The sequence below is a fragment of the Rattus norvegicus genome, chromosome 7 (assembly GCF_021556685.1).
Source record: "Rattus norvegicus strain SHRSP/BbbUtx chromosome 7, alternate assembly SHRSP_T2T, whole genome shotgun sequence".
Lineage (NCBI taxonomy): Eukaryota > Metazoa > Chordata > Mammalia > Rodentia > Muridae > Rattus > Rattus norvegicus.
In genome coordinates this window covers 101,020,040-101,047,313 of record NC_141540.1, presented here as the reverse complement: position 1 = coordinate 101,047,313, position 27,274 = coordinate 101,020,040, and the positions used below count along the sequence as shown (strand labels likewise).

Here is a 27,274-nt window from a genome sequence, read left to right as displayed (position 1 = left end):
GCACTATGCAATAGGACACTGTAAAAGGTTCGATCATCAGTGTTCACATCAAAGGGACACATGCTGTAATAAGAGTCAGCAGTCATATGTGCCCATTGAGGCCATGCAAGTGTTCACATGCAAGGCAGGACATGGCCAGGCCTCTAGGGAGTGACTCTCCCTGTAGGTTATCCCACCCAGAGGCCACCTTGTTTCTATAATGATCTACTCATTCTGAAACCCAAGAGCCCTCAGAGTCAACCAGGCCCTGATTGCATGTTAGCTCCTTTCTTTCTTTCTTTCTTTCTTTCTTTCTTTCTTTCTTTCTTTCTTTCCTTCCTTCCTTCCTTCCTTCCTTCCTTTCCTTTCCTTCCCTCTTTTTTTTTAGAGAAAAGGATTGCCAAAGACGGTTTCTCTTACATTTTAAGCATTTTGTTTTTCTTTCTTCCTCTATCACCTTTTTTGTTTTGTTTTGTTTTTAATGCTTGCATGCAATTTCAAACAGAATCATCACTTCTGGCCCCTGACCAGCCTCCTATCTTAGATCCCATGCCCAGCTTTGCTTTTTAAATCATGGACTGCAGCCACCCAGACTCCGAAACCACAGCTCCCCTTTGAGACCGGATTATGTGGCATCTGAGGACTCCTTGGCCTTGGAGTGGCCATGCAGTCAGACCGGGACTCTGATTATTTTTACTGTAAACTATTCATTCTAAATGCCCATGGTACATCCTGCCCTCACCACCCAGTGCTTCCTTGTGGTCAAACCTACCTACTCCTACCTCTGTGTCCCAGAAACATTCGAAACCAGGCCAACCGAGGTCAAACCATGGGCAGGCAGAACACCAACATGAGCAACTCATGGTTTCCAGCCTCCTCTTCCTCCTCCTCCTCCCACTCCTTACCCTCCTCCTAATTTCCCCCACGTTACCAGGAGGCCATCACATTAAGACTTTGAGAAGGAAGTCCCATAGGTCTCAGCCAATACTCTCCCTGCCATATAAAATGGCCTTTCAGCAGACAAGAAAGGGAGTATAATTAGATTATGTAAAAGGCAAGACTATTCAAGACAAAATACCACAGAAGATAAAAGAGTACACCATTCAAGGGTGGGCACACACTAAAAAAGATGCTTTGGCCTTGAGTTTGCCTTGTGTTGGGGCCGAGTCAACATGGTTCTTCAGAATGGAGTTAAATAACTAAGAGGCAAAGGTTCCATTTATAGGGTTGGCTATTTATTTAACAAAGTTCCAGGTGATGTGTCTACATGTTTGGGGACCACTGCAAATAAGTTCTTTATAAATGTACTTGGCTGTTACAGAATACTCACAGAAGCAATGTACAGAAAGAAGGATCGATTCTGCTTCATGGTGCGGAGGATACAGTCTACCATGTTGGGGAAGGCGTGGCAGTAGAAGCTTGTGGCAGAGGCAGCAGGCGTACAGACAGTGGCTTACACTGGTGTGGCAGTCAGGAGCCAAGGTTCCGTACAGAATGCAGGTCTGGCCATTACCCATAAGCCCTTTACCCCATCTGGCTAGGCTCTATGTCTCAGAGGTTCTACAGTCTCCGACACCAGCATCCCACCATCTGGGGACCACCTACCTAGTCTAACACATGAAGAATCTATGGGGGGCATTTCACCTTCAAACTGTAATGTTGACCAATATCATTATCACAAGAACCCCATCATGCTTATTAATACCTCTATCTTAAAACAAGGAAACTGAGGCATAGAAAAATACTATCCTTTACCCAGAGTCACACAGCCTCTGAGGGTGATGGAACTGAAATTGAAATCAGCTGATCCGAATTGAGAATTCATGCTTGCTACCAATCTCCATTTTGTAATAACATGAATAAAATAAAATAAAAGTCATTTGTACAATTTGGGCCATTTTAGACCTATAAATGCACAAGCTCCTATGAAAACGAAGTCATTTTCAACACTTAACCTAAAGAAGATTCATCTTAAGAAGCATCATCAAGACAGCCGGGAAACTTGAGGGTGACAGTCATCAGCTCTCACGTCTAACTCATCCCTTAAGTGTCGCTGCATTTTCCCGTGCCTGGACCAGAAACTGAGCAGTCACCAACAAGGCAGCTATGGCCCTTCCTGACAGAGCTGACAGTCTAGATAACATGCCAACCTTTGGCAAGTTCACCCAGGTGACAGGTGGCAGGTGCGAGCCAGTTTGCTGTGGGAAGAGCAAAGCAGCATCTAACTCCAGCTCCAAGAGGAATGACACCTGAGCTGAGGCGTGACAAAGAAGAACCAGACAGATGATGACGTCAGGGAAGTGAGGGAAACATTCAAAGGGCAGATGGAGTTTGGGCAGGAGATACTGAATTATGAAAGGGTGGGCATTGTCTATATCTTTTAACCAATGCCAAAAACCATACAGGTCATAAAATGGGGCAGGGGTCTTTAATTCAAGTCAAGTACATTCTATCAGTTAGCATGCAGCATCTGCAAGGACAGGTGACCTTTGCAGCAACCTTTCTCCTGGGAGCCCGAGACAACATCCCTCTGCCTGGCCGCCTCCTTGGACTCTTACTGAGAAAAATGCATCATTCTTTCAGGTCCTCCTTTTGGTTCCTTCCCCGATGCATGAGTGAACAGCCTGTAGAACCTCAGAGGGTTCTGTGTGGAGAACCAGGCATCCGGGAACCCTGTACCAAATGTTTTCTGGCAAGTTCTTGTGTGTTTGCCAGGAGCCTCTAGACTCTCAGTTCTCAATTCCAATTGGTGACAAGTGACTTTCTCTGCTGACCTGACTTCCCTCCGTGCCTCATAAGAGACGTTGATGAAGTTATTGTTTCAGCCACACTAGGGGGAGTGGGAAAAGCAGCTGTGACAAGTGAGCCAAGCAAGAGCAGGGTAGGTCCGACCACATGACAAACCACACTGTAGGGTGCTACCGACCTACCCTTAACAGCACCCCTACAAGGCAAATGCTGTGATCATTGCTACTTTGCAGCAGAGAACGTTGACATCCCAGAAAACTAAGTGACCTGTCTATGGTCCCCCAACTAGCCTACAGTATCACTGAGCCAGCACCCTGACAAAAAACTGTTTTCTTTCTGAGGTTCCCTAACCCAGCCTGTGTGCAGTGGCCTCCCTGATCTAGCTCCAGGCCTGGTCTCCATAGTAAATATAAATGCCTCTGAGCATTTGTACATGTGTACAACTCCTCTAGGGTACCCTTCCCTCCAGTCTCTGGTTGCCAGGGCCAGAGCAAACCCTGTGTTTCTCTGCATCGTGTGTGTGTGTGTGTGTGTGTGTGTGTGTGTGTGTGTGTGTGTGTGTGTGTACATGGTATAAGCTACCTGGTACCGAGGTGGCACATTCACCAGAGTGTATGCGTGTACATGTTTGTGTAGACACACGCAGAAGCCAGACAAGGACACAAAGTACCTTTCTATATTGTTTTCCCCTTTCATCCCTGAAGTTGCTGGCACACATACCCATTCTTGGCTTTTTATAAGGGCTCTGGGGATTTGAACTCAGATCCTCACACTTGTTATGCACAGGCCCCAAGGCTGAGCCTTTGAAGCAACCCTCTATGACATCACCATGGACCATGGACTCTCACCTCTCTTGCTGTCTCATTCGTCTGTTTCATTACTGAGTGACTCATAGGTACTTAGCTCACAATGTACTTGTCTCCCCATGGGATTAGAAGTTCCCTGAGGGCAAGGCCTACCAGTCTAGCGATGACAGCCCAGCAGGTCCCATGCCCAGTGTCACCTACACCCAGTCGCTCTCTAGCCAGAAATCCCTTCCTGTTTGGCTAGGCTGACCCCATGGAAACAGAAGTGCCATGACTGGGGGGCACAGCGAATGAGATGTCCATGGTGTCACCTTCTAATAGCTTGTTAGAGCTTACAGAAGCAGATGTTGTATCAGGATGACTTAGGCAACCAAGATCTACGTTCTTGTAATTCTGGAGGCTGAAGTCCAAGATCAGAGTATAAGTAGGCTTGCTTTGACTCTCCTGGGCTGCCTCATGGCTGGCTTCTTCCTGTATTCTTATATATGGAATCTAGATCCAAGTTCCCTCTTTTGCTGAAGACCCAGTTCTCAGATTAATATTCCCCCCAATGATCTCAGTAAGCATTATGACCCCAATGGCATCAGTAAATATTACATACTTCTTCAAGGGGCCCATTCCCCCATACGGGTACATTCTGAGGCCATGGGGATTCTGACTTCAATAGATTATTTGAAATTCATAAATTCAGCCTACAATACATCTCAACTTCCCTCCTTCCTTCTGTTCTCATGGTCATCCACACAGTAAATTAGACTCATTAAAGATCAGGTTGGGAATATCCAAAATGCCAAGTCAAAGTGTCTAGTGGCTGGTCCCAGGGTCCACAGAGAGAGCCCATAGCAAATACTGTCTGGCTTTGATAATATTCTAAGTGTTCACACTCACCACTCAAGGCCAACCAGGAGAAGACTGGAAGGCACAGGATACAAGTGTTTTAAGGAAGCCATGTCCTTTACTGGCAAAGAAGGCCAGGCCAGTTCTCAGGCTTCTCCAGAAGGCAGATCTCTGGAGTTGCTTAGCAAACCCCATGCCAGATGTTTCTAGCCACCCACAGAGCTTCTTAAAGCTTCTCTTCACCCAGCATTGGCACTTCCAGGAAAGGGAGGAAAATGCCAAACAACTGATTGTCTTCTCCTACTCACAAATTTGATAAAAGAGGAAACCACCCTTCTACTACTAGGACCCAGGGAGTGGTCCCTACCCCAATCCCACAGCTTCTCCTGTGTACACAGTACAATCCAAAGCCACCTGAAGACTACCCACTACGAGAACTTGAAGGCCTTCTACAGCTTACCAGGTCTGCAAAGTCAAGGTCACCCTCCACAGTGAGATAATCAAAACCCCTCTGTCTAAGTCCCAGTTTTAGGTTCCCATGGCAAAACCAGATTACTTAGGTTCAAATCCTATCTGTGGAATGTTCTAGCCATGTAGCTTTGGACAGTTTAACTAACTTCTGCATAAGTTAGGGTTTGAGTGACAAATGCCCCACCTCCTCAGACATGTTTAAACAATTGGTTCTTGTTGGTGGCTCTGTTGGAAGAAGGTATGGAACTTTGGGGAGGTGGAGCCTAGCTGGAGGACATATGCCTCTGTTTATAGTCGGGCTCCACTTCCTGTCCCATCTCTGCTCCCTGGTACTCGGAGATGTAAGCAAACACCTTGGGAATTCTCCCACCACTATGCCTTCCCACCGTAAGGAACCCTCCAATTCTTATGCTGCTTCTTATTAAGTAATTCATCACAGTGACAAAAGTGAGTAACATGCTGTGCTTCAGTGTTATAAACCATAAGATGGGAACAATAACAGTATTTTCTTTATAGCATTGTTGCACAAATCAAACCAGCTGATATGCGTGAAGCAGTGAAGCATATATAATATTACATATTACAGAGAAGACTGTATTGCATTGCATTAAACTTTGGTTAACTTAATCATACACATCCCCCCATCCTACAGCACATCCGGCATGAGGTGACAAACTTTCCTAAGGATCCACAGGGACAAGGCATCATTCCTGTCAGAAACCAGCTTGCAGACACAGGCCTTGAAGAGCAAGGAGGCACTCCCCATTGAAGTGGGGGGTGGGGAGTGGAGGAATCAGTCATGAGCACAGGATAATTGGTGCTTGAAAGAGTGGGATGTGTCTGTGCCAGGCCAGATGAGTGTTGCTAGAACCGGAAGTGGGAAGTGGGCCCTAGGAGGTGAGGTTGATAGAAGAGGGAGGCGAAATTTTAGAGAAATTGAAAACTCAACTGAGGGCCTAGAGAAAGGCACCACACCATGCTTGTCCTTGTAATGTAGAGGCTCCACATGTTCCTGCTCTCAGCAAACACAGAGCCAATGCTGGGTCCCAAATGCAAGGGGTGGTCAGAGAACTTACCTAGATAACTAAAGAAAGGAAGAGATGAAGATCCTGGGCTCTAGGCAACCCCTGTTGAGCATGGGCTGTGGGAGTGCTTTCCAGAAAGGAGGAGTGCAATGGGATGAGGAAGGGCTGAGGCCTTTGCTGTGGGAGGTGAAGGGAGGAAGTTCCGGTCTGTGAGAAGGCACAAGAGCATGAACCTGTAAGCATCTGGGAGATCTGCTAATGACCCAGCTGAGTAAAGGGTACACAGGTGCCAAGGAGGGGGAATGGAAACAGGGGAGGAGGTGAACAGAGGTGAGCAGAGATAGCACCAGGCCAAGGTCATCATCTGGGATGTAACGAGCTGAGTAGAAAAACTTGTAGGAGTAAAGTGATGTTAGAGGTGATCTTTTAGAAAGAACCCTGATGGTTCCCCTACCAGCAGAGACAAGAGTGTTGCTGGAAGAGGTTAGATGATTCTTGATAAGACATCATCCATGACAAAGGACAAGGTAGCCACAGTAGAAAGGAAGACAGGAAAGGGACAGCATGAGGGGAAGGCATGATGACCTGTGGACTGCCTGAGTTGATGGTGTCTGAAAAACAGAGATGCCCAGGAAGAAGGCAGGTCAACTCCAGTTGCTGGAAGAGAAGAAAATGGGCTACATTGCCACTGCCGTAAGAAAGAGTCTCTGGGATAAGGGTGTATAATCAGAGGAGGGCTCTAGCTTAGAGGCAGCCCACATTTATGATGTTGGGAACCTCAGAAGGGATGAGGAGGAAAGTCAAGGAAGGAGGCTGCCCCCTAGGTAGTTTCGTTCCTCTGCCAAAGGCTCAGCCCCTGACAGGAAGCCCCTCACAGCTTCACTTTCTAGAAGTTTGTTCCTTCGTTTTTATTTCCACGGTACCAGGAATTGAACCCAGGGCCTTGTACATGCTAGGTAAGCATTCTACCACCAAGCTACTTTCCCTAGCCTCAAATTTCTGGAGTCTAGTAAACAGTCAGTCTTCAGGCCCAAAGCTACTGATGGTTCCGTGGTGTTAGTCCCACCTTGTGGAACTTCCACACTCTGTAAACATTGCTTCCATTAAAGTCTCTTTGTTGTAAAGATGGAGGAGAGATGGATAGATGGAAGGTAAATAGTTAGGGAGATAGAACAGATAAAGTCACAATGGAAATGGGAAAAAGACAGCTAGAGAGGCAGGAAAAGAACAGGAGTCAAGAGAAAAGTGAACTTCAAATCAAGTGGACATTCCCTTTAGTTTAAAGGGGAGCTTTGGATTTACCATAAGAAGGTCAATGATGACCTCAATGAAAGTAGGTTCATACTGTGTGGGAATCTGTTGGTAGAGATCAAAGAATGAGGGGGAGTTAGAGAAGTGAGATGCTTGTTTTATCCCCTGATTTCTGCCTACAATTCTGTTCAAATGTGGCCTCCTTCACAAGCTTTCTTTGAACCTCTCTCTTCCTAAACATCCAGTGGGCTGTGTGCCCATCCCAGCTCCCAGCCCCAGATACACACACACACACACACACACACACACACACACACACACACACACACACTTGTAGAATTTTGTAAAGAATACAGTTATAGAAGGTACACTGGGCTTGAGGCTCACCCATCTTCTCTACTTCCTGGGAAGAAATCAAATATTGTCTGACTTGGCCAGAAACAGGCTCTAGGATGCCCGGCCCAGTCCCCTTGTCCCCACAAGAAGGAGGAGTATCTTCCCAGCTGCCATTTATCTATGTCCTCATAAAAGAAACAGCACACCCTACAAGTTTCTTTGTCTAGGAAAATTGTAGGGGCATCCCATTTTCCTATGACTTGGTAGCCACAAGCATCTCCCCTCTCCTTCTCTGGGCCTATCAAAGCCCCAAGGCACCTGTCACAAGAACATCCAATCTGTCTCTTGGTTTTAATAAAGAGCCCGGCTATTTCTACCCAGCTACCTTGGGTGTCACTACCTAGATCTGTCACTCCAGGGTGAGTCAGTTCAGCCTTGACCACACAGCACACACAGCACCAGCCAAGGAGGCATCACCCACACAGAGAAGAACTATTTATAACCAGCCACAAAGCTGAGAACTTCCGGAGCTGGGCTGGCACAGTACTCATGTCGACTCGGTCAGTCTCATAACAACCTGAGAGGCTGTGTTTTCTGATCCCAGTTTCTAAAACAGGAACCTGGAAAAGATTTGTGCTTGAAATAATTTGATATCTTCAGATCCAAATATCTCTTCTTGGCACTCATGAGGGAATGAGCCAGGAAGGAGAAGGCAGCTAATACTTTTGCTAGGTGTGTGATGGGTGGCAGGGGCAGAAGTATTCTCTTACGCAGTTCTCACAGCAACAACACAAAAGAGCTCTACTTTATGGACAGTCCTTCTAAACTCCGAAGGACCCCGTCTTTCCAAATAATGGTAGAACACAGGGCTATATGGTTTTAGACTCAAGCATCCCAGTGGCAGGCAAGTCCTTTCTCTCTTCTATTGAATCTCCTTAATAATTCATGACTCAAACTAAGGCTTGGGCAGATTAGAATGTCCTGATTAAGGCTCGTCTATAAGTGTGACCTCTGGGGGTCTGGGCAGACAAGTACATTGGAATGAAGAAGGGGGGGTCTTACGATGGTCCCATCCCCAGGCTCAGGGGCTGAGTTCTGTGCTTTATATGGAGAGTAAAGTGGGGGTCAATGATGCTGCCGTCTGCTCTGTGTCTTCCTTGCTTCACTCAGTCCTGGATTGGTTTCCAAACCACCCAAAAAATGGCTGGGCTTCTTAGAAAATGAGTCAGTCACAGTGCATGGAAAAGAAGCTGTTTGTCTTGTTTTCTGGGCCCAAGTAGAGGTCGCTCTTGCACAATCCTGCAGGTCTCCCAGGTTTAGAGACGTCGGGGCCTGTGTGCTCTTCCTGGTCAGTTATTATACTGATCATCTGTGTGGGGCCATCACTCCAGGCTCAGCTGGCAAAGACAATGTATAGCTCTGCTTGGGATCCTCAGGAGTACTCTGTGATGGTTTATATATGCTTGGCCCAGGGAAGGGCACTACTAGGAGGTGTGGCCTTGTTGGAGTAGGTGTGGCCTTGTTGGAGAAAATGTGTCACTGTAGGTGTGGGTTTTGAGACCCTTCTCCTAGCCACATGGGAGTCAGTTTCTCTTGTTTGACAAGATACAGAACTCTCAGCTTCTCCTGCGCCATGCCAGCCTGGACACTGCCATACTTCCTGCCATGATAATGGACTGAACCTCTGAACCTGTAAGCCAGCACAAATAAAATGTTATCCTCTGTAAGAGATGCCTTGATCATGATGTCTTTTCACAGCAGTAAAATCCTAACTAAAACAGACCCTATCTCTCACCTGTGGTGACAGTAGGCCATACCTTGGTGTCTTTGACACTGGCATATACAACTCCCTTTCCTAACCAAATACTATGAGTGGCCTGTTCCCAGGAAAGGAATGGGAATGGTATCTGCTTTACTGCAAGGACTATCTAGACAGCCACTCCAGTGAGAATCTGAAGAAACCCAACTACGTCCTGTCAGCCGCTGTACAAGCAACTGGAGTAATGAGGGTAGAAAACTGAGTTAAATGAACGTGGGTTCAAATTCTGGTACCAACAGATTGCTATGCAACTAAGAGCTTTTGCCTGCCTGGCCTCATCTATGAAATAGATGGCTTCCTCAAAGGTCAAACACAGACATGATGAGGTCTTTGAGGATTGTGTGAACACTGAAGACAATTGTGTATGAGAAGATGCCCCAATTTATGTTCGGCCCCCGTACCCCACTTTCCTGTGGCCTCTTCCATATGTGAGGTCATAGGCCTCATACACACAGACTCAGCAGCTGCAGGACCCCTAACTCCCATATTCATGTGGATATGGACCTTTCAAGATTCTGCCATTAGCCATTTACTGCTCTCAAGCATGGGACAGATTCCTCACATTCTTTCCCCAGATAATGCACCACCTCTGAGGAAAAAAAAAATGTTACCAGTTCATATCTCATACTCTCTATGTGGACTCTAGGGCTGGTCCTCAGTTGCCCAGCAAGGACCTGACAGGGTTTGGCCTGCACTCAAGTTCTAATCCTAAACTCCATCTGCGTCATTGATTCTGGGCCTTCATGGAACCCTTTCAAGGGCTGTTGGTTTCCAGAAAGAAGGCTCGGCTGGCTCCCACATTTTCACAGAAATTCCTTGGGGTCTCTCAGATATTGGCAGCAGCTGAAAATGGTAATAAACTTTTATTTCCTGCCCTAATTCTTCATAAAGTTGAAATATAAAATTACCAAAAGATAGAGGAACACCTCTTGAGACCCCACTGGACGTTTTTCATGGAGGCTTCCAGATTCTTCCATCTACCAGATCTGTACTTCCAATACGGAACGTCTGTACTGAGGACACCTGCCCCACTCTTTCCCCCAGAAGAAGCAGTAAGGTGAAGCTCAGATGTGACAGCTTAATTGGATCACAGAGACACTGGAGGCCAGGTGACTGACTTCTCTCTACCAGCCTTCATGGGTCACCTAGCTACAGTGTGAACTCAATTGTTTTCCCTAAAGAAAACACTGGTCATTGTACTCAAGGGCATTTACTGTCCCTTCCCTGGACCTTAAAACCAAAGACATAATGACTTTTATAGTTTTTTTATATTCAGCCACACATTCAGTTTGACCAACATTAAGCCCCTCTGATATAAGAACCATCAGAGAAACCTTTCTGGCAAGTCAGGTGCCTTGAGCCCAACCCAGGTGCAGTGACCAAAATTTCCAGGGGTCTTCCAGGAAAGTCTCCTGCAAAGAAGGACCATTCTGATTTGGAGCTAAAACTAGGAACCACCAAGTCAAAAGTTAATCACTAGAAATTAATACCTAGGACCTACTTAGTACCAAGAGAGTTACTACATTTAACCTCTCCACAAGCCAGCAAAGTGAGTTTTCTTAGTTCTATTGGGATAAGGAGGTAGGGAAAGACTATGCTTGCAAAGGTTAAAGGTCTTCCTTCCTGATCCCCACAGATGTTGTGAGGCAGAATTCGGGGTTTTTCTTTCCTACATTAAAGCCCAGCCACTTGTTCCCATGCCCCTGACTTCTGAGTTTATGACATGAAACCTTCTGTGCTCATAGACCTCAAGAGCTGGGAAAGTCCATGGTGACATGATAAGACCCCAAGGAAGGACCAGAGGAGATATTTGAGAGAGGAGACGTGACCTTTGAACTGGGTCTTGAATGATACTGACATTTTTTTTAAAGATTTATTCATTTATTATATATAAGTACACTGTAGCTGTCTTCAGATACACCAGAAGAGGGCATTGGATCTCTTTACAGATGGTTGTGAGCCACCATGTGGTTGCTGGGAATTGAACTCATGACCTCTGGAAGAGCAGTCGGGTGCTCTTAACCGCTGAGCCATCTCTCCAGCCCGATACTGACATTTTTATCTCCCATATTGCCATCAGTAGATTTAGATTACATGTCTAGACATCATGTCATGTACTGTGTTTGATCTGAGAGATGAGAAGGTAAAAAAATACATCATCCACTCTCCAGGATCCCCTGTTTCTAACATGCTGACTCCTTGGGGCCTCACATCTCCCTCTGGAACTGCAACAGACCCTCTTCTCCCTCCTCCCCCACTCTACTTCCCACGCTTAAGCTTCCTAGGGTACAATCAGATAGTTCAGAGAGCCCTCAAAGCCAGGACTGTCATGGTCACCTAGGAAATGGGGATATTACAGGGTGAGCTAAAGAAAGAGTCACCTGCACCACACCCAGAGCGTGAGTCATAACACCCAGACCCCTGAGAAAGGGGGTGATAAGTGCCACTTCCCTGGGAAGTCAGGGAGGGAGATGAGATAAAGGAGAAAGTGCTTTGAGCTCTTCCGAAGAAAGAAGCCACAAGCAGACCCAGGGTATTATTACCAGTATCATTATGCCTCAATTAAAGGGACATGCATATGACTACATGACGAGTCATTAACTTGTGCTGCGGCCCACACATGGTTGTATTTTAATGTAATTTCATTTTTATTATTAACTGATAAGACCATAAAATACTCACAAATTATTCCAACATGGAACTACTCCCCTTCTGGCTGGGTGGGGTCTCTTCCTTCCCACGGGGCCAGGAGAAGGGCTATGCAAGGACCAGCAAGTTAGATTCTCCTCAGCGCCAGTCCTGGGTCCTCCTTGCAACGATTTGGAGCTACGTCTTGACCTCTGACTCCATTCTTCAAACCACCCTTCTCCTTAACCCTTCATGCTTTTTCTTCCTTTACTTATCCCCTCCCCCACCCTATCTGGCCTTCAGTAAATAAGTCCTGGAAGAATTGAATGCTCATGCAGGGAAGAGAAAATAGTTAGACCCAGCCCTGGCCTTCAAGCAGACAAATGGGGGGAGGGTATTAATTCCTCTGCTGGTCTAGCTCTGAGGACTTAACTCTGTACTGAGGACACAGAAGAGTGACACAAAAGACACACATGCATGTACAGAGAAAGCGCACACTTGTAGGGAGAGAGTGACCGTCGGCAACCACAAAAGCCTGGCCCATGAGAACTTTCCATCTACCTAAAGCCTCGGGCCAATTTTCAGGAATTCTGTCCAAAGATTCTTAGAAAAAAATCTCTCTTCCCCATAAATGTATGAGCTAAAAAGATATAGAGCTTTGGGGTCCCCCTCCTGGAGAAACCCAGTCCAAGAAGGAAGGGAACATAGGGAAAGTAGACTAGAAGAAGAGAACAACAGTACCTGAGATCCCTGGATCCAGCCAGAACTGAAGCCACCTGTTGTGCCTTGGACCTGAGATGGTCTCCATCAGCCCATGTGTTTGACTGCTTGGTTCCCAGCTGCTGAGGTAGTTTTGGGAGTTGCAGAAGAATGTAGAGCCTTGATGGAAGAAGTGGACCATTTGGTGTGAACCTTGAGGTTTAAGAACCCAACCCCACTCCTTGCCCACTTTAGTCCTCCTAACTTTGAAAGCACCATGACCAGCTGCCCCCATATTCCCCTATTCCCACCTCCTTGCCTCACCCACCAAGATTCGCTGAATCCCTTCCAAAACCATGAGCCAAGATAAACCTTTCCTTCCTGTAGATGTTCCTTGTCAGGTATCTTGTGACAACAACAAGCAAAGTAACTAACATTTGCTATGTACTTGACCCTCATGGTTGTGAGAAGCCATGGGCTCCTTTTTATACCCTTAATGGTGTTTCTGATGCTTGAAACCAAGACGACCCTGACTCATCTTGGTCTGAACACTTCATTTCCCATTTGAGCTCCCTAGAATCCAGCAATAAGTGATTGGCCGAACCACGCAGCAGGTCTTCTTGATATATGTCATCCAGCATCACTGAGTGGAGAATGAGAGAAGATCTCTAGGCCCAGCGTGACAGTGGAGGCCATGAGGCATGGGGAGAAAGCTAAGCTTTAACCACATCCCTTAGTGTACACACATTGTGAGATTCCTAAATTAATTCCAGTTTTATTATTACTCACCTTACAGAGACTAATGTTTGCTCAAGGTCACTCATGTAGGAATGAGGAATTGAACCCAGATCTACTCAACCCACAGCTGCTACCTTCTCCTTCCTGGTCTACAACACATCCCCACATGAGAAGACATATCTTCCAGAAGTCAGAAGCAGCACTGGCAAACGTCCCATTATGGGCTCAGAAAGGAGTTCTAACCCAGCCTCAGCTTCTAAGCACTGTCAATTGAAATGGTTAACTTCCTTGGGCCTCGGTCTCTGATTCTGAAGAATAATGTCCTCTATACACCTCCTGACTGCAGCCTTGAGGTACTCTGTACCTATTTCTATGGTGTCAAGCTTTATTTTTGCTCATCTGTTTCACTGGTGATCATGTTAGCTTTAGAGGACATGAGAGCAGGTAAAGAGTGAACACAGTCTATTTGTCGATGCTTACAGGTCCACGGTGAGTGCACAGAAGGCACTGGCTGAGCTGAATGAGATGAAATTAAATGATGCTGTCATTTCAGCACTGCAATGAACCCCTCAAAGTTGGTAGTTATGTTTTCACAGTGATATGTGTTCTGGAAAACCTGCCATCTGGACAGCACTCTTACCTTCCAGTCTTCCCAGGAACCCCAGTGTGGCTAATAAAAGAAGACATTGAACAAAGGATAGGAGAGACCTCAGAAACAGAAAAGGGAAAGAGAAAAAGAGGAAACTTCTCAGCAGGGTTCCAGCATCGCATGTTAAGGATCCCCTGGACCACAGTTTACATTCAGGAGACTGTCACCCATAGCCCCCACAACCAGGCCCCCTGCCCTCCAGCCTATCTTCAGCCAGAAGCAGGGTCACATCACTAGTGACTTCACTAAGAAGAACTGGAATCATCCTACAAGAATTCATTCTCCTTCACATCCCATAGTCAAGCTTCCTGTCCTAAATACTTCACACATGGCCACATCTTCACACCACTTGCAACCTAACTCAATAGCCTCTCTTACTTAGATATTTGGCTAAATCTGAAATGCTCTTCCACTTGCTTAAGCTTCAAATGCTAGTTCCCCAAGTGGCGGTCCTCTATTGAATGAACAAATACTTTCAGAAAATGGAGCTTAATTGATAGAAATACTTCAATAAGGGCAGGCTCTTGAAGGTTTTACCCAGTCCATGGTTCTTGTCACAGTCTCCGATCCTGTTAGCTGTGATGTGAACAGTTTACAACACTCACTTCCACTGTCACCCTTTGAATGGACAGTCCATATCTTCCCTCCATGATGGACAGAATCCCTCTGAAACCGTGAGCCAAAATAAATCTTTCATTTCTTGGATGGTTGGCTGTCACAGCAACTTGAGAGTAACTAATACAGAATGCTTTTGATGTCCCAAATCCTTATCATGACACAAGCAGTTCCATGTGTCCTCTGCCTGGCCTAAGCCACTGCACATCTTCCAACTCCATCTCTTTCGTTCATTCTGCCTTTCCCCCCACTTCTTCTACCTTGAACTTCCTATGCTCCAGACTTCTTGACTGTTCCCAGCCCCAAGAAGTCCATTCTTAGAATATGTCTTGCCATTCTACTTCCTTGTGGGTCCTTTCCAGGCTGATCACAATTCTTATCCTTTGTGGTCAAGGACTGGATCCTTTTTATGCCCTTTATTTTCAATATTCCATGACACTCAGTACTTTGCCAGCTAATTATTTTCTCATTTGTTCATTGTCTGGTTTCTGAACAGATTTACCTACATGTCTTAACCAAAACTCTGCCCTCAAAGTCTGGACCATGCATGGGCAAAATCAGAGCCTATAGAATGAATAAATGAACGGATGGATGGATGGATGGATGGATGGATGGATGGATGGATGGATGGATGGAAAAGGCAATGTGGACAGGCCTTAGACTGCATGTTCACTCTCTCCGTCCTGAATAGTCTCCTCTCTCCTTCTGTACAGGGCCCCACTCAGTCCTGCTAGCTCCAAGATGGCCCCCCTGGTACCTATAATACCAGGTAACTCTCCATTTTGTGGAGCAGGGAGCATCACAAGGCTTCAGTAGCCTGTCTGTAGCCTGGGTTCATACTCTACAGTCACCCACCCAACCCCATTTGTATACCTGTGTGTTTGTGTGTTTGTGTGTGTGTGTGTGTGTGTGTGTGTGAGAGAGAGAGAGAGAGAGAGAGAGAGAGAGAGAGAGAGAGAGAGAGAGAGAGTGCTTCTTCCTCCTCTAACATAGCTCCTCAAGGCCTGGGCCTGGTATTATTTTACACTGAAATGGGAACCAGATAGGGGAGAGAAAGAGACCATATGCCCCAAAACAGTCTCAACCATCAAATGGATTGACTCACAGCAGAAGGTTTGGGACATAACACAGTATCAAATGTAGCCTGAGATGCTTTCCTTCTGTGCCTTTATTGAACACTGCCTATATATAAGACTCTGCATTAAGTAGTACAAGAAAGGAAAACTAGCCATAAGTCCAGATCCCTGCCTGCTAAGCATTTATGGTCTGGTTACAACATTAGTCTGAATCATAAGCAATCACCATATAAGACTATCAGCTAAGTGCTCAAGAGAACCCCACCTCCAGGATTCCATTTCTTTCTATTGAACAATTCCAAGATCTGGCCCCACGCCACGAAGCACCTGGGGCTTGGTTCCCTTTCTCTCACCAGGCAATATTCTATTTTACAGTGTACCATCCACACTAAGGCTCTGTTTTCCATCTTCCTGTTCAGTCTTCTGTGTGTGTGTGTGTGTGTGTGTGTGTGTGTGTGTGTGTGTGTGTCTGTGTCTGTGTCTGTGTCTGTGTCTGTGTCTGTGTCTGTGTGTGACAGTGAACTTGCCCCAGACAAAGTGCATGTTGCTAAAGCCACTCCTGAGCTATCTTCAGAATATGCTGTCCCCACACCTGGGAACTGTTTATGAGGCTTGCACTCACTAGCCTGCCCTATCAAACCCGTCCAATTGGGCAATGCAGTCAAACAGCCTGGGAGAGCATAAATGCTGGGAGTCCAAGGGTCCCAGTGAGAAAGAACTTGGCAGAAAAGGTTTCAGGAGCCCATACTGGTGACAGTGCTTTACACACACACACACACACACACACACACACACACACACACACACACATACACAGAAGGGGGAGACAGAGAGAGAGAGAGAGAGAGAGAGAGAGAGAGAGAGAGATGTCCCAGATACCACAAGAAAGCAGATGAGTTGGGAAAGATCCTTACTTGGACTGAGACCCAGGAGTTGCCAAAGTTTCTCAAATTCCACCACCCCCACCTTGAGTTGCCGAGATGATGAAATAATGCAGATTTTTGAATTATCTCTATGGATGAACTGAGAAACCCAAAACCCCCAGCCCACCTCTGTGGCTACTAAATACTACAGGTTAGACCTGTCATGGCTCCCTGAGCATGTTAGGGATCCGAGTATGGGTCCCCGTAAAGCACAGCGTCATGGATGTCAGCCTGGAGATGAGTTACTTCACTTATTAGCTGGCAATTGAAATGCCAGGTGGAAACAAAGTGTTGAAATGCAGAATAGATGCATCCCCACCCCGAGGCATGATGAAACACTTGGAAGAAGTCTTCACAAGTACTTGGCACACGTATGAGAAAGCAGAAGGGGCTGGTGCCGGAATAGGGTCTTTCAACTTCAACAACCAGACCTGGACATGAACACATTGGGAGATGGCGCAAAATGAGGGGTTGCCAGGGGTCAGCACATCTGCATAAGGGGAAGGAAGCCTAACCAAGGAACAATTTGCCAGGCAGATTCAACTCCTAGCAGCCTACAGTCTCAACTTTGTGCTTGATTGTTTTGATGAGCCATGGGGATGTGCGAGGGGCAGGGGGGAGCTGCAAACTAGCTAAAACTTCATAGCTAGAAAAGTAGGAAGAGAGACATGACTACAGAGTAAAGTAGTGGGGAATGAAGAAAATGGAAGGAGGAAGAAGGAAAAATCGTAGAAGGGGTGGACAAAGAAAGAGAAGGACGGAAAGAGGAGAGGAACTGAGGGTTAAAACACTGGCTGCATATGTAGCGCTGGTGTTCTGAAAGCCAGAATTCCTATAAACTTGAAACTCTGATGCACAGAATAACGTGCATGTTGATGTGTACAAGCACATGTGCCCGTGCAGATGTGTTAGGGTGGAATACAGATGTGATTGTTTGCTGTGCTGTTCTAGTGTGTGAGCATGTCTATGTTGGCATGATACATATGTGTGTGCATGTGTGTACATGTGTAGGCGCATATGATTGTAGGTGTGTTTTTACCTGTGAACATGTTTTTATGGGGTGTTTTATGTGTGCACATATATGCATGCCTGCATCTGTGCCTAAGCATCATAGACTTAGACTCAGAAGAGTTGGAATGGTACCGGGACCGCCATGTTCCAGTTAGGTGGTCTTCAGTAAGTTACATCTCCAGGCTGGTTCTCTGTTTTCTTGCATGTTCATTATAGAACAACGCTTACCACATACAAATAATTCAGTTGCTATGGACTAAGTACTACTACTTTAAAGTAATGCTATCTGCTTAAGGTTAAGGAGAATTTTAAAAATGAAAATTATATGTAAAACCACTCTTTTTGTTCTCAACACATAATAGAAGTTCAATAATTATTGGTTTGTCCCTGTAGGACAGTAGTACTAAGAACCTCAAGCAATTCTTGAGTCCATCTCAGGGGTTTCTGGGTTCCCATTAAGGTATATGAACCAGCCAGCTTGTTACTGCTTGCAGGCAAAAATTTGACCACCATACATTTGCAAACATTAAAAGAAAGTTTGAATTTTAACAACTTGAAGATCTGAGGTCAGTTTTGCTTTCGGCAACTTGGGATGGGGGAGGGCAGGAAGTTTGCTAGTGACCTGAGGCCCTGACCTCGTGTCTGGGTGTCGCACATGTAGTTCACAATCATACACAGTAGGAATTGTTATCAGCATGCAGTGGAAGTGGCGGGGACCCGGAGAAATTGAGTAAGCAATCCACAGCCACAATGCTTACCGACTGGCTGGCAGGGCTAATTCCAAACCCATCGCGTGGTATTCGCAACTGGGAAGGTAAAAACCTCTTCACCTGGGCAGGCAGAGTAAGGGCTCACCTTCCAAGCCCGCAAACATCTCAAAATCTCGGACTAGTCAGCGGCAGTTGAGTACTGCCAGATGGAGCCAGGGCCGTGTGGCAATCAGAAAACTAGTCAGGTGGCACTGGGACAGTGCCTCTGAGGTATTTCACAAACATGGGGAACAAACACATTTGGTGTCGCAATCCTGGCCACCCGGAGCTGCCGCGTTGGCTGTTTTTTCTTTCTTTCTTTTTTTTTTTTTAAGAAGGGCCAGTGGATACGGAGTCTGAAGGCTGATAGCACGGGTAAGCAAGGCCAGAGGCCATCTTTGAGCCTGGAGAGGCCTGGAGAAAGAACACAGCCCTTTCTGACCCAGTCCCCTCACAGCCGCAGCCAAGAGTTACACTTGAAACCCCTCAGTGAGTCACTTCAGTTCACTGTGTCATCTTTTCCCATTGCGTCTCTCCACAGAATCATGACCCAGGCTCACAGCCTTCTGACTAGACCCCAGGCATGCCTGTTCTTCGCAGCCACCTCCATGTCCTGGAAACACTATCTCCTCCCCTTCGATGAGCCATTCATCCTGTAATCCTCCAAACAAAAGCTAATGAAGCCTGCATCTCCGCGGAATTTCACAATGCCCTCTGGGGTGATTAGTCTCCCTGGTACGAAGTGCTCCATAAACTCTACTGCAATCTCATTCCACTTATTTTCCTAATTAATCTCCCCAAGCACCTGCCTGCATAAAGCTCGGAATTCTCAGTGGACGTTTCTTCACTACCCAGCAAGTTATTCCGAAGCCCTATGGAAAGCCAAGTAAAATGCAAAACAAATCCCCCTCAGACACGCCGGCAGGGACGGGTGGACAACAAGATTTGCAGCTGCCTAGAGTTTTCTCTGCCACTCTACTCCGTCATGGATTCTCCCTGACACATAGCATCACTGTTGACACCGACCGCTTCGTAGTTTCTTTGACACAAGCTCCAAAGTGAAATTCTTGACCTTCAGTGTTCCCCATTGAGCCTTGAAAGTGCTTATCTCCTGAAAGTGCTTAGATTTTTTTTCTCAGCTTTTCCCAGGATCCAAGAGGACATCAGGAGCTCTGAGACTGCATCAATTTCTTCCTCTCACAGATTGTTTTCTCCCTGTCCTTGGACCACTGTGGGGAGTATCTCTATGAAGTTTCTAGATGGGGACACAATGTGCTTTCTAGTGGAGAAGGAGAGCATCTGCTCCACACCTGCCCCTCTCAGGAAATGTGCATGCCTTCCTACCTGAATCGTGATATACCCAGTAGGCAACCCTTAGACTAAAAATAAGTGTGCACCTCACGTCTGTAGTGAGGACCTCCTAAGAGAGGGCCTGCAGTGCTTGTGGTGAATTTCAAGGCCGGGAAACTGCTCGGAGGCATAGCCAGAGGGAAGCAACCCTGATTGGGGGAAGTCTACGCTAATCCCAACGACAGTGAGAGTGAACATGTTGCATTCTACTGAGGAATAGAAGCTCTGAGCTCTGAACTCTGAACTTCAGAAGGATACACAACTCTGATATTGATCAAAGTCTTTCTTCAGCCCCGAGAGTCACCACTATAGGTGAGGTCAAACTGAAGAATCCTCTAAGCTCCTTATACGAACAAAAGAGTCACAAAGGTCATCTGCAAGCTCGTGAGAAGAGGTGCTCTGTTCACAGTTGTAAATGTGAGACAGATGCTAGCTCTAATCTGTGTCTAGACCTGGAACAGACCGGCAGCACAAACTCTGAGCTCACCGTGAGGCTCAATGCAGTGTAGGGATAGAAAAATCTTTAAAAAAAAATGTAGAAAGAGGGTGGGAAGAAAAGTTCAGGTGAAGCTTAGTATTACCGGAAGCAGCTTGGGAAAACATCCTGGAGGAGGGAGCTTTTTAACTGACTCTTTATATCTGAATGTGCCTAATGATTACTTCAGCCTGCACACTACAATTGCCCCTCGATATACACCAGACACCACATAAACGCTCCTGGTTAATATTTCCTCATTTAACTGTAAAATATGTGGGCAGACACTGCTGCTATCCCCAGGATACAGGTGAGAACTGAGTTAATGTCACAGCCAGTAGCTGTTGAAGTGGAGTTCCAATCTCATTGGGATCCAGTGCTCATCTGTCTAGAGAGAGGTGACCCGGAGATGAGGAACAAGGAGCCCTCCTCCCCAGTGTTCATGTGGGAGCAGGGAGTGAAGCCACCAATCAGGGAAGGAGGACAAAGCCCATCACCACTTGACAGAGAGTCTCTCCTCCCACAGCAAATAACTCGAAACAACTTTAGACTCTTAGTTTCAGAAGAGCAACTGAAGGGAAGAACAGCTGAGGTGTTTGCTCCATCATTCTCCAGTGTAAATATGACAAGAGGAGAAATGACTAAAAACAATAGCCACTAGTTACATAAAGGATGGATCAAGGTAGCATGGGCTCATTTGAATGTTCTATAAAGGCCCTCTGAAAACTTAAGCTACTGGCCACAAGCAAATCATATGTCGGGTATTAAAACAATACTTAAAAAGTATGGATGCCTCTGTACTCTTAAAAACACATCCGATTTGTATACTCTATAGACTCCGAATATCTCTCCTTAACAGAAAAGAAACCGAGGCACAGAAAAATTAACTGTTTTTCATAAAAGAATATGGTTAGAAAACGAAAGGACCGAAGGACAAGGATATGAACTGAGGTACTCTGACCCTAAGGTCGTGCAACTTGCCGCTATCCCGTTTCTTGCATAGAGTAGACATTACTGTCCACATAAGCTAAACAAGGGATGGCAGTCCAGCAAGATTCTATGAATCATCCCATAATTTAGGTGGACAAATCTACATTTTTGCCCAACAATCATATCCTCAATCATGGGGCAAGAGTATCCCTGGTGCTGCCACTCTCTTGAGCTGGTCATCCCACACACACCCCTCCCGCCTTTGTGGCATCACCTGGAGGACAAAGCAAAAGAGGCTAAACAATGCCTTGGTCACTGCTGTAGCGGAGCTCCCTGTGGTTTCCACTACCTGGGAAGTAAACCAATCTTGCTGGTAGGCAAACCACAACTGAACCTCAGCCGCTATCCTCATGCAAATGAGGATACTTGGAGGATCCTGCTGGCACCTTTGTGGTAGTCTCTCATACAGGCCTCTCCCATCTTGGTGCACATATCTGTTCCTTACCTCCCGAGGGGGGCTCTTTTCTCTCTCCCTTTGAATCTTAAAACACACTTTGCCAGGATATATGTTGCAGAAACAGTGTTCTAGAATGTCTGAGCTGGCTCTGGGAGTTTGGGCAGTTCTCTCCCCATCTTAGATCCAGCCCTCAAGCTGTGGGAAAGCTTGGACTACTCTACAAGGACGGGAGGGTGTCTGGGGAAACTGAGTCTGGAGATAGACAGCCATCTTGGATATGTCCACCCCAGGCAGCCCCTAGCTGAGGGCAGTTAACCAATGACTGTGGCTACCCCACGCACAGCAGAAAACTGTTTGGAAAAACACTAGGTTTAGTTTGATGCTGCCACACTCTAAGTGATTTGCTATTCAGTCTTAAACAAACAAACAAACCCTACCACTTCTTCAACCATATCTTTTTTTTCAGTAGGAAAGATTTCTCAGCTGCTTACTGGTGTCAGTGGGCAGTGGATCTCAGGACCTGCATGTGCTCACAGCTTCATGGCTAATGAGCAACTTCTGACCCAAGGCAAGGGGCAGTGGCATGGCTTCATTCATTTCGTGTGAGTGCCTTTCTGTGATAGGAACACATTGGAGCCAAGGATTTGCAATTAGAAAATGATCAATGTCTGCAAGAAGCCATGTTTGGGCAAGAAGGTCCAATCTTAAAGCACAGAAGATAGATCCACACATATATTTTTTCATTCAACATCTCCTAATGTATATTTCTGCATGTTAGGGCTGTGCTATTTATTAGTGATGATAGATAGATAGATAGATAGATAGATAGATAGATAGATAGATAGATAGATAGATAGAGGATGAGGCACTATATCCACTGTGTATTGAAGACTTTCATTCTAATCACAAGTACAAACCATTCAACAAGAGCACCAAGAAACTATGTGCTAATGTGGTCCAAGAAACTCACTTTCTCTTTCTTTCCAAGAAGAGCACCAAAGAGTTCTCAACTGTTGAGCGTTTGTGTGTTTATGTGTGTGTGTCCATAAGCACACATGCAGCATATATGCACATGATGACAACTGTAGATGTTATTCTTCATATGCTCTGTGCCTCTTGTCTATTATAGTTTTAAAGTTACATTTTATGTGTGCATAGGCATGCTGTGGCCCAGGTGTGGTGGCCAGAGAAGACCAGCAGGAGTCTTTCCCTGCTTCTACTATGTGGGTTCTAGGGACTGGACTCAGTTCCTCATGCTTGCAAGGCTAACACTTGGCTTTTTCAGAAAGAATATTAATTTATTCCCTCAGTTCTCCATAATCCTGGAGTCAAAAAATGCTAGCTGGTTTGGTTTCTTCTAGGTCATCGAAACGTGGCTTGCAAATGGCTACCCTCTCCCTTGGTGTCTCACACAGCCCTTTCTCTGTGTACATGAACTCTTCAGTGCGATAACAGCATCATCCTCTTCATAAAGATGAAGATTCTGAGGCCCAGGAAGAGCCCAGTCTTACTCCAACACTTATTAAAGTCACTTATGTGACGTTGAACAAGATCCCAGTAATTTGTCCTTTATTTTTCTTACTTACAAAATTGGCTTGCTGATAATCCCACATCATGATTGAATGTATAAATAAATAATAATAAATAAATAAATAAATAAATAAATAAATAAAGTGGTGTTGGAGAAATGGCTCAACAGTTAAGAACATGCTTCTTTTCTTGAATTTGGTTCTCAGCACTCACATAGAGGCTGACATCTCTAACTCCAGTCCCAGGGAATCTGATGCCCTTTTCTGGCCTCTGCCAATACCAGACAGGCGGGCACGCAATGCACAGACATACATGCAAGCAAAACACTGACACACATTGAATAAGAGTTTCGGTTTTTTTTTTTAAGTGAGTTAATATTTGTAAACCATAGTACTTTTCAGTGCCTATTTTAAAGTCATTTTAGCTCTTCTTAGGTGAATTTTTTAAAATAAAGCAAAGTCAAAAGACGTGATGAGCTCAAGTTCATAGAACCAGTGGCCAGCTGGAGCTGAGTCCTGGCCAAGTGCTCTTTCCACAGCCCTCCACTCTGCCTGTCAGCGAGATCTGGGTTTCCCTTTCCAGTAAGGGAGCTAAGTCCTCTATGAGCTCCCTCAGGACGCACTTTCCGTGGAAATATCCTTGCTCATTCCCTCAAGCATCCAAAGGAAAGGACTCACGAGGTTTTCTATAATCCCCATTAGTCTCATACCTAAAAATCACTGAAACGTTTTTTATGAGGAGCCTTAAGGAAAAAAGTGAAGGAAAATGCATTTGTCTTTTTTCTCATTGCCTGTGGTGGTTATTCTTGGTTGTCAACTTGACTACATCTGGAATTAAGTAAAACGAATGGCTAGGCACACCTGTAAGTGATTTTTTTTTTAATTTTACTTGTTTGGCTTATTTTTTTTTGGTTGTTGTTTTTCTTTTTCTTTTTGTTTTGCTTGTTTGGTTGGTTAATTTGGGGCTTTGGTTTGTTTCTTTGTATTGGTTTGGTTTGTGGGACTTTTTGAGACAGGGTTTCTCTGTGTAGTCCTGGTTGTCCTGGAACTTAGTCTGTACACTAGGCTGGCCTCAAACTCAAAGATCTGCTTGCCTCTGCCTCCCAAGTTCTGGGATCAATGGTGTGTACTATCACTGCCTGGCTGTTTTTTTTTTTTTTAATAAGTAATTAGACGTAGGGAAGACTTACTTCTAATTCAAATCTTTGAGGTAGAAAGATTCACCTTTAATCCAGATCTTTTGAGAGGGGAAGATCCATCTTTAATCTGGGCCACACCTTCTGCTGGCAGCCTATATAAAATCCATGGAAGGAGGAAGCTTGCTTTGCCTTCTTGCTTTTGCTCTCCCTGGGTAAGACCATCTCTTCACTGGCATTGAGATTAGTTCTTTGGGATTCCCACGTATACTGAAGTCCCCTAGTGAATTGAACAATTATTGGATATGTGAACCTTCCATTGGTAGATGGCCATCGATGAACTACCTGGACTAGTAGTCTGTAAGCTATTTTTGTAAATCCCCTTTATACATATGTGTAGATATGTGTCCTCATGTTCATATATGTCATATGTATTCTATATGTTCTGTTCCTCTAGAGAATCCTGACTAATTCATTAGCCCTCTAGATCTCCTCGGATCACATGTAGGGTGAGATTTTCAGAGATGAATCAAAAACAGTATGTTTATTGTCCGGGTGCAGGAATCAAAGGGTTAAATCTAACCAGACACTACCTGGGATGGCGAATTCTTCACAGATAGTCTACTTCCTATGCTCTGGCCAGCCTAGTCCCATTTCAGAAGTGCTCATTGGGTAGCACTCTGTCCCTCCAAGGAAGATACGTCCAAGCTGGGCAGCTGGCAGGGTCCCTCCATCACAGCGGAAAGCAAGGGTGATGGGAAGATAGCAGCTCTCATTTGTAGCCTGGCTTCTGTCCACATCCCAACAATGACACAACTCGCTCCTCCGAGGAGCACTTTCCAATCTCCTCCGAGATCTGTTGGATGAGCAGCCCAGTTTCCATCCCAGCCAAGCACAGGCAGCTGTGGGTGGGGGTGTGGACACAGCTCTCATCCACCCCAGGATCTGGGAAGACGGTGCTTAGCTCCTCACCAGCCAGAAACCCAGCCAAGCATAACAGGGCTGCCGCTGAGGCCTTGAGGAACCAAATGGAAAAGAGCCCAATTTGGGGCTACAAACGCCAAGGTCATCAGAGAAGCATGCTCATCTACCCCTGCTGATGGAATGGTCCCAAAGGGAAAGATTTAACTTGTTTTAGGAACTAGTCAGAGCCTGGATTGGGCCCACGGCCAGAGTATTACGAGAACAATCTCTGGGAAATGGAGAATGGGGTTCTTTGCCAAGCAGACTGAATCTCTGGAGCTTGACATCCAGTGGCCCCTGATACTCAGCCAGCCCCTCATTCCTTGGGACCTCCCTAATCAGTGCAGCACCAGACAAGCTCGGTACTGATTCTTATTCGCTGTCTTCAGAGTTCCTATAGTGCAGAAGCTACAGAAAAGGCTTGAGGAGCTGCCTCTGCCCTCCAGGCCTTTGTCTGGAGCCCACGGATAATTACAATACAATACCATAGATTCTGCAATGTTACAGCTCATTCCCAGAACCCAGAAAGAGGAGCACCTAGTCCTGTCTGAACAACCTGAGAAGCATTCAGAGGAGGAGACACGGGTCTGACCTGGAGACCCTGTTCAGATAACACTGACAAAAATCTCTTCTAGGTCTTGAGCAAAGAGCAAGACTGGACAGGGACAGAGTAAAGGTGTGAAGATTTCCATGGGTTCTTCCAACTGTCCCTGCCTCTACCTCTGCCCATAAGGTACAGTCCAAAGCATCACCCCTGAGGAGCTCATTTACTGCTCATTTACTTTACAGGTTAGCATCCTGTCTTTGTGAACCAACCCAGACACCTTTCCAGAGGCCCTGGGAGCCTCCTAGAGACCCAACAGTACATGCCAGCTTAGCCCCAAGAAGGGAACCAGTGTTCCCTGTGTTCACACCCTGACCAGTCACACCTGTGGGAAGAAGAAAAAAATGGAAGAGAAGCCACCTACGTTCTAAACCAAGTGATCGAATGCGAAAGTCCAAATAAAACTAAAGAGAGAATTAGGACTGAAGACAGTTCTTGCCTCCTGGAAGGTGGCGGTGGCAAATTCACAGACCAATCTCTATGCAAACAGCTGTTCCCACAGAGAAGCTGCCAACTCCCGAGGCTCCCACTTCCTGTGACTTCTTCACGGGGCCTTCCATGATCCTAGGGTCAAGAGTGAGCTCAAATAAGCCTTCTTGGAGGGAAAGAGGACTTTTCAAAGTGCTGTCTCACTTTGCCATTGAGGAAAGGTCTCCTGGGTGGGCTGAGGAGGCACCTAATCTACAGGGCTGAGGCCAGGAAACTGTAGTACACAGCACTACCCTAGAAGTCATGAAAGAAGGAAGAGGTAGAGACGGGCAGGGGATGGGCAAATGGAAGAGAGGGAGGAAAACCTGGAGGACAGTAGAGAAAGATGGAGGGAGAAAAGGAGGAAGGGAGGGAGGGAAGGGGAAGGTAGAAACCTTACATTTCTTTGAGACAGCATAAAACCCCATGAGACATTTTCGCTGACCCCATTTTACAGACCAAAAAAACTAAGGCTATGGGAGTTAAAAGAAATCACTGAAGGTCAAAATCCCAGTGAACATAGATTCCATCCAAACTCCAAGGACTCTGAATCTTGTGCTTTTCTAGACAGTCTAGATAAAAATAACTTCCTATATCAAGCATGTGCCCCATGCCAAGTCCTGAGATGGTGCTTTGCGAACATTTCTCCAAGCAGGCCCTGCTCAGCTACCTCTGTAGTGTAGGAAGAATAGACAGGGCCACCCCAGGGACTTGGCACCCTGATGGGAAGATTTTAAAATGATGGGAGGGATACTTTTAATAATCATGGTGACCAGCAGGTACAGGCTGCGCTGGTAGAAACCCACTTTCAAGTAGCCAGCCCCACCTCTGAACACAGCTGTCTGCCCATCAAGGGGTCACCAGCCTACCCAGGGCCTTGCAGAAGCTGAGCACACAAATTCAATTGCAGGCCATGAATCTAGAGATCCCTTTTCTTTATGATGCTAAAACTGCTAACCAGATGATTAGCCTATGCTGAGACTACAGCCTACCTGCCTCACT

The 27,274-nt window shown here is 45.9% G+C and overlaps 1 protein-coding gene across 2 annotated transcripts in view; it reads right to left on the bottom strand.

Annotated features, from left to right (window-relative positions):
* Positions 1 to 5,328: 5,328 nt before the first annotated feature.
* Positions 5,329 to 27,274, bottom strand: part of LOC120093663 (uncharacterized) — a 107,655-nt gene continuing 85,709 nt past the window's right edge. The window contains exons 1-3 of one of the 2 annotated variants that reach the window (XR_015625607.1): positions 18,370 to 18,665; positions 12,642 to 12,779; positions 5,329 to 9,143 (exon numbers count right to left, since the gene is read on the bottom strand). Coding sequence is in view for 1 of the 2 variants with exons in the window: in XM_087559785.1 (XP_087415911.1) it covers positions 9,070 to 9,143; positions 12,642 to 12,779 (212 nt within the window). In the remaining variant the exon portion in view is untranslated. Of the gene's footprint in view, positions 9,144 to 12,641; positions 12,780 to 18,369; positions 18,666 to 27,274 lie in introns of those variants that run through there. The other variant, XM_087559785.1, reaches the window with a different exon arrangement.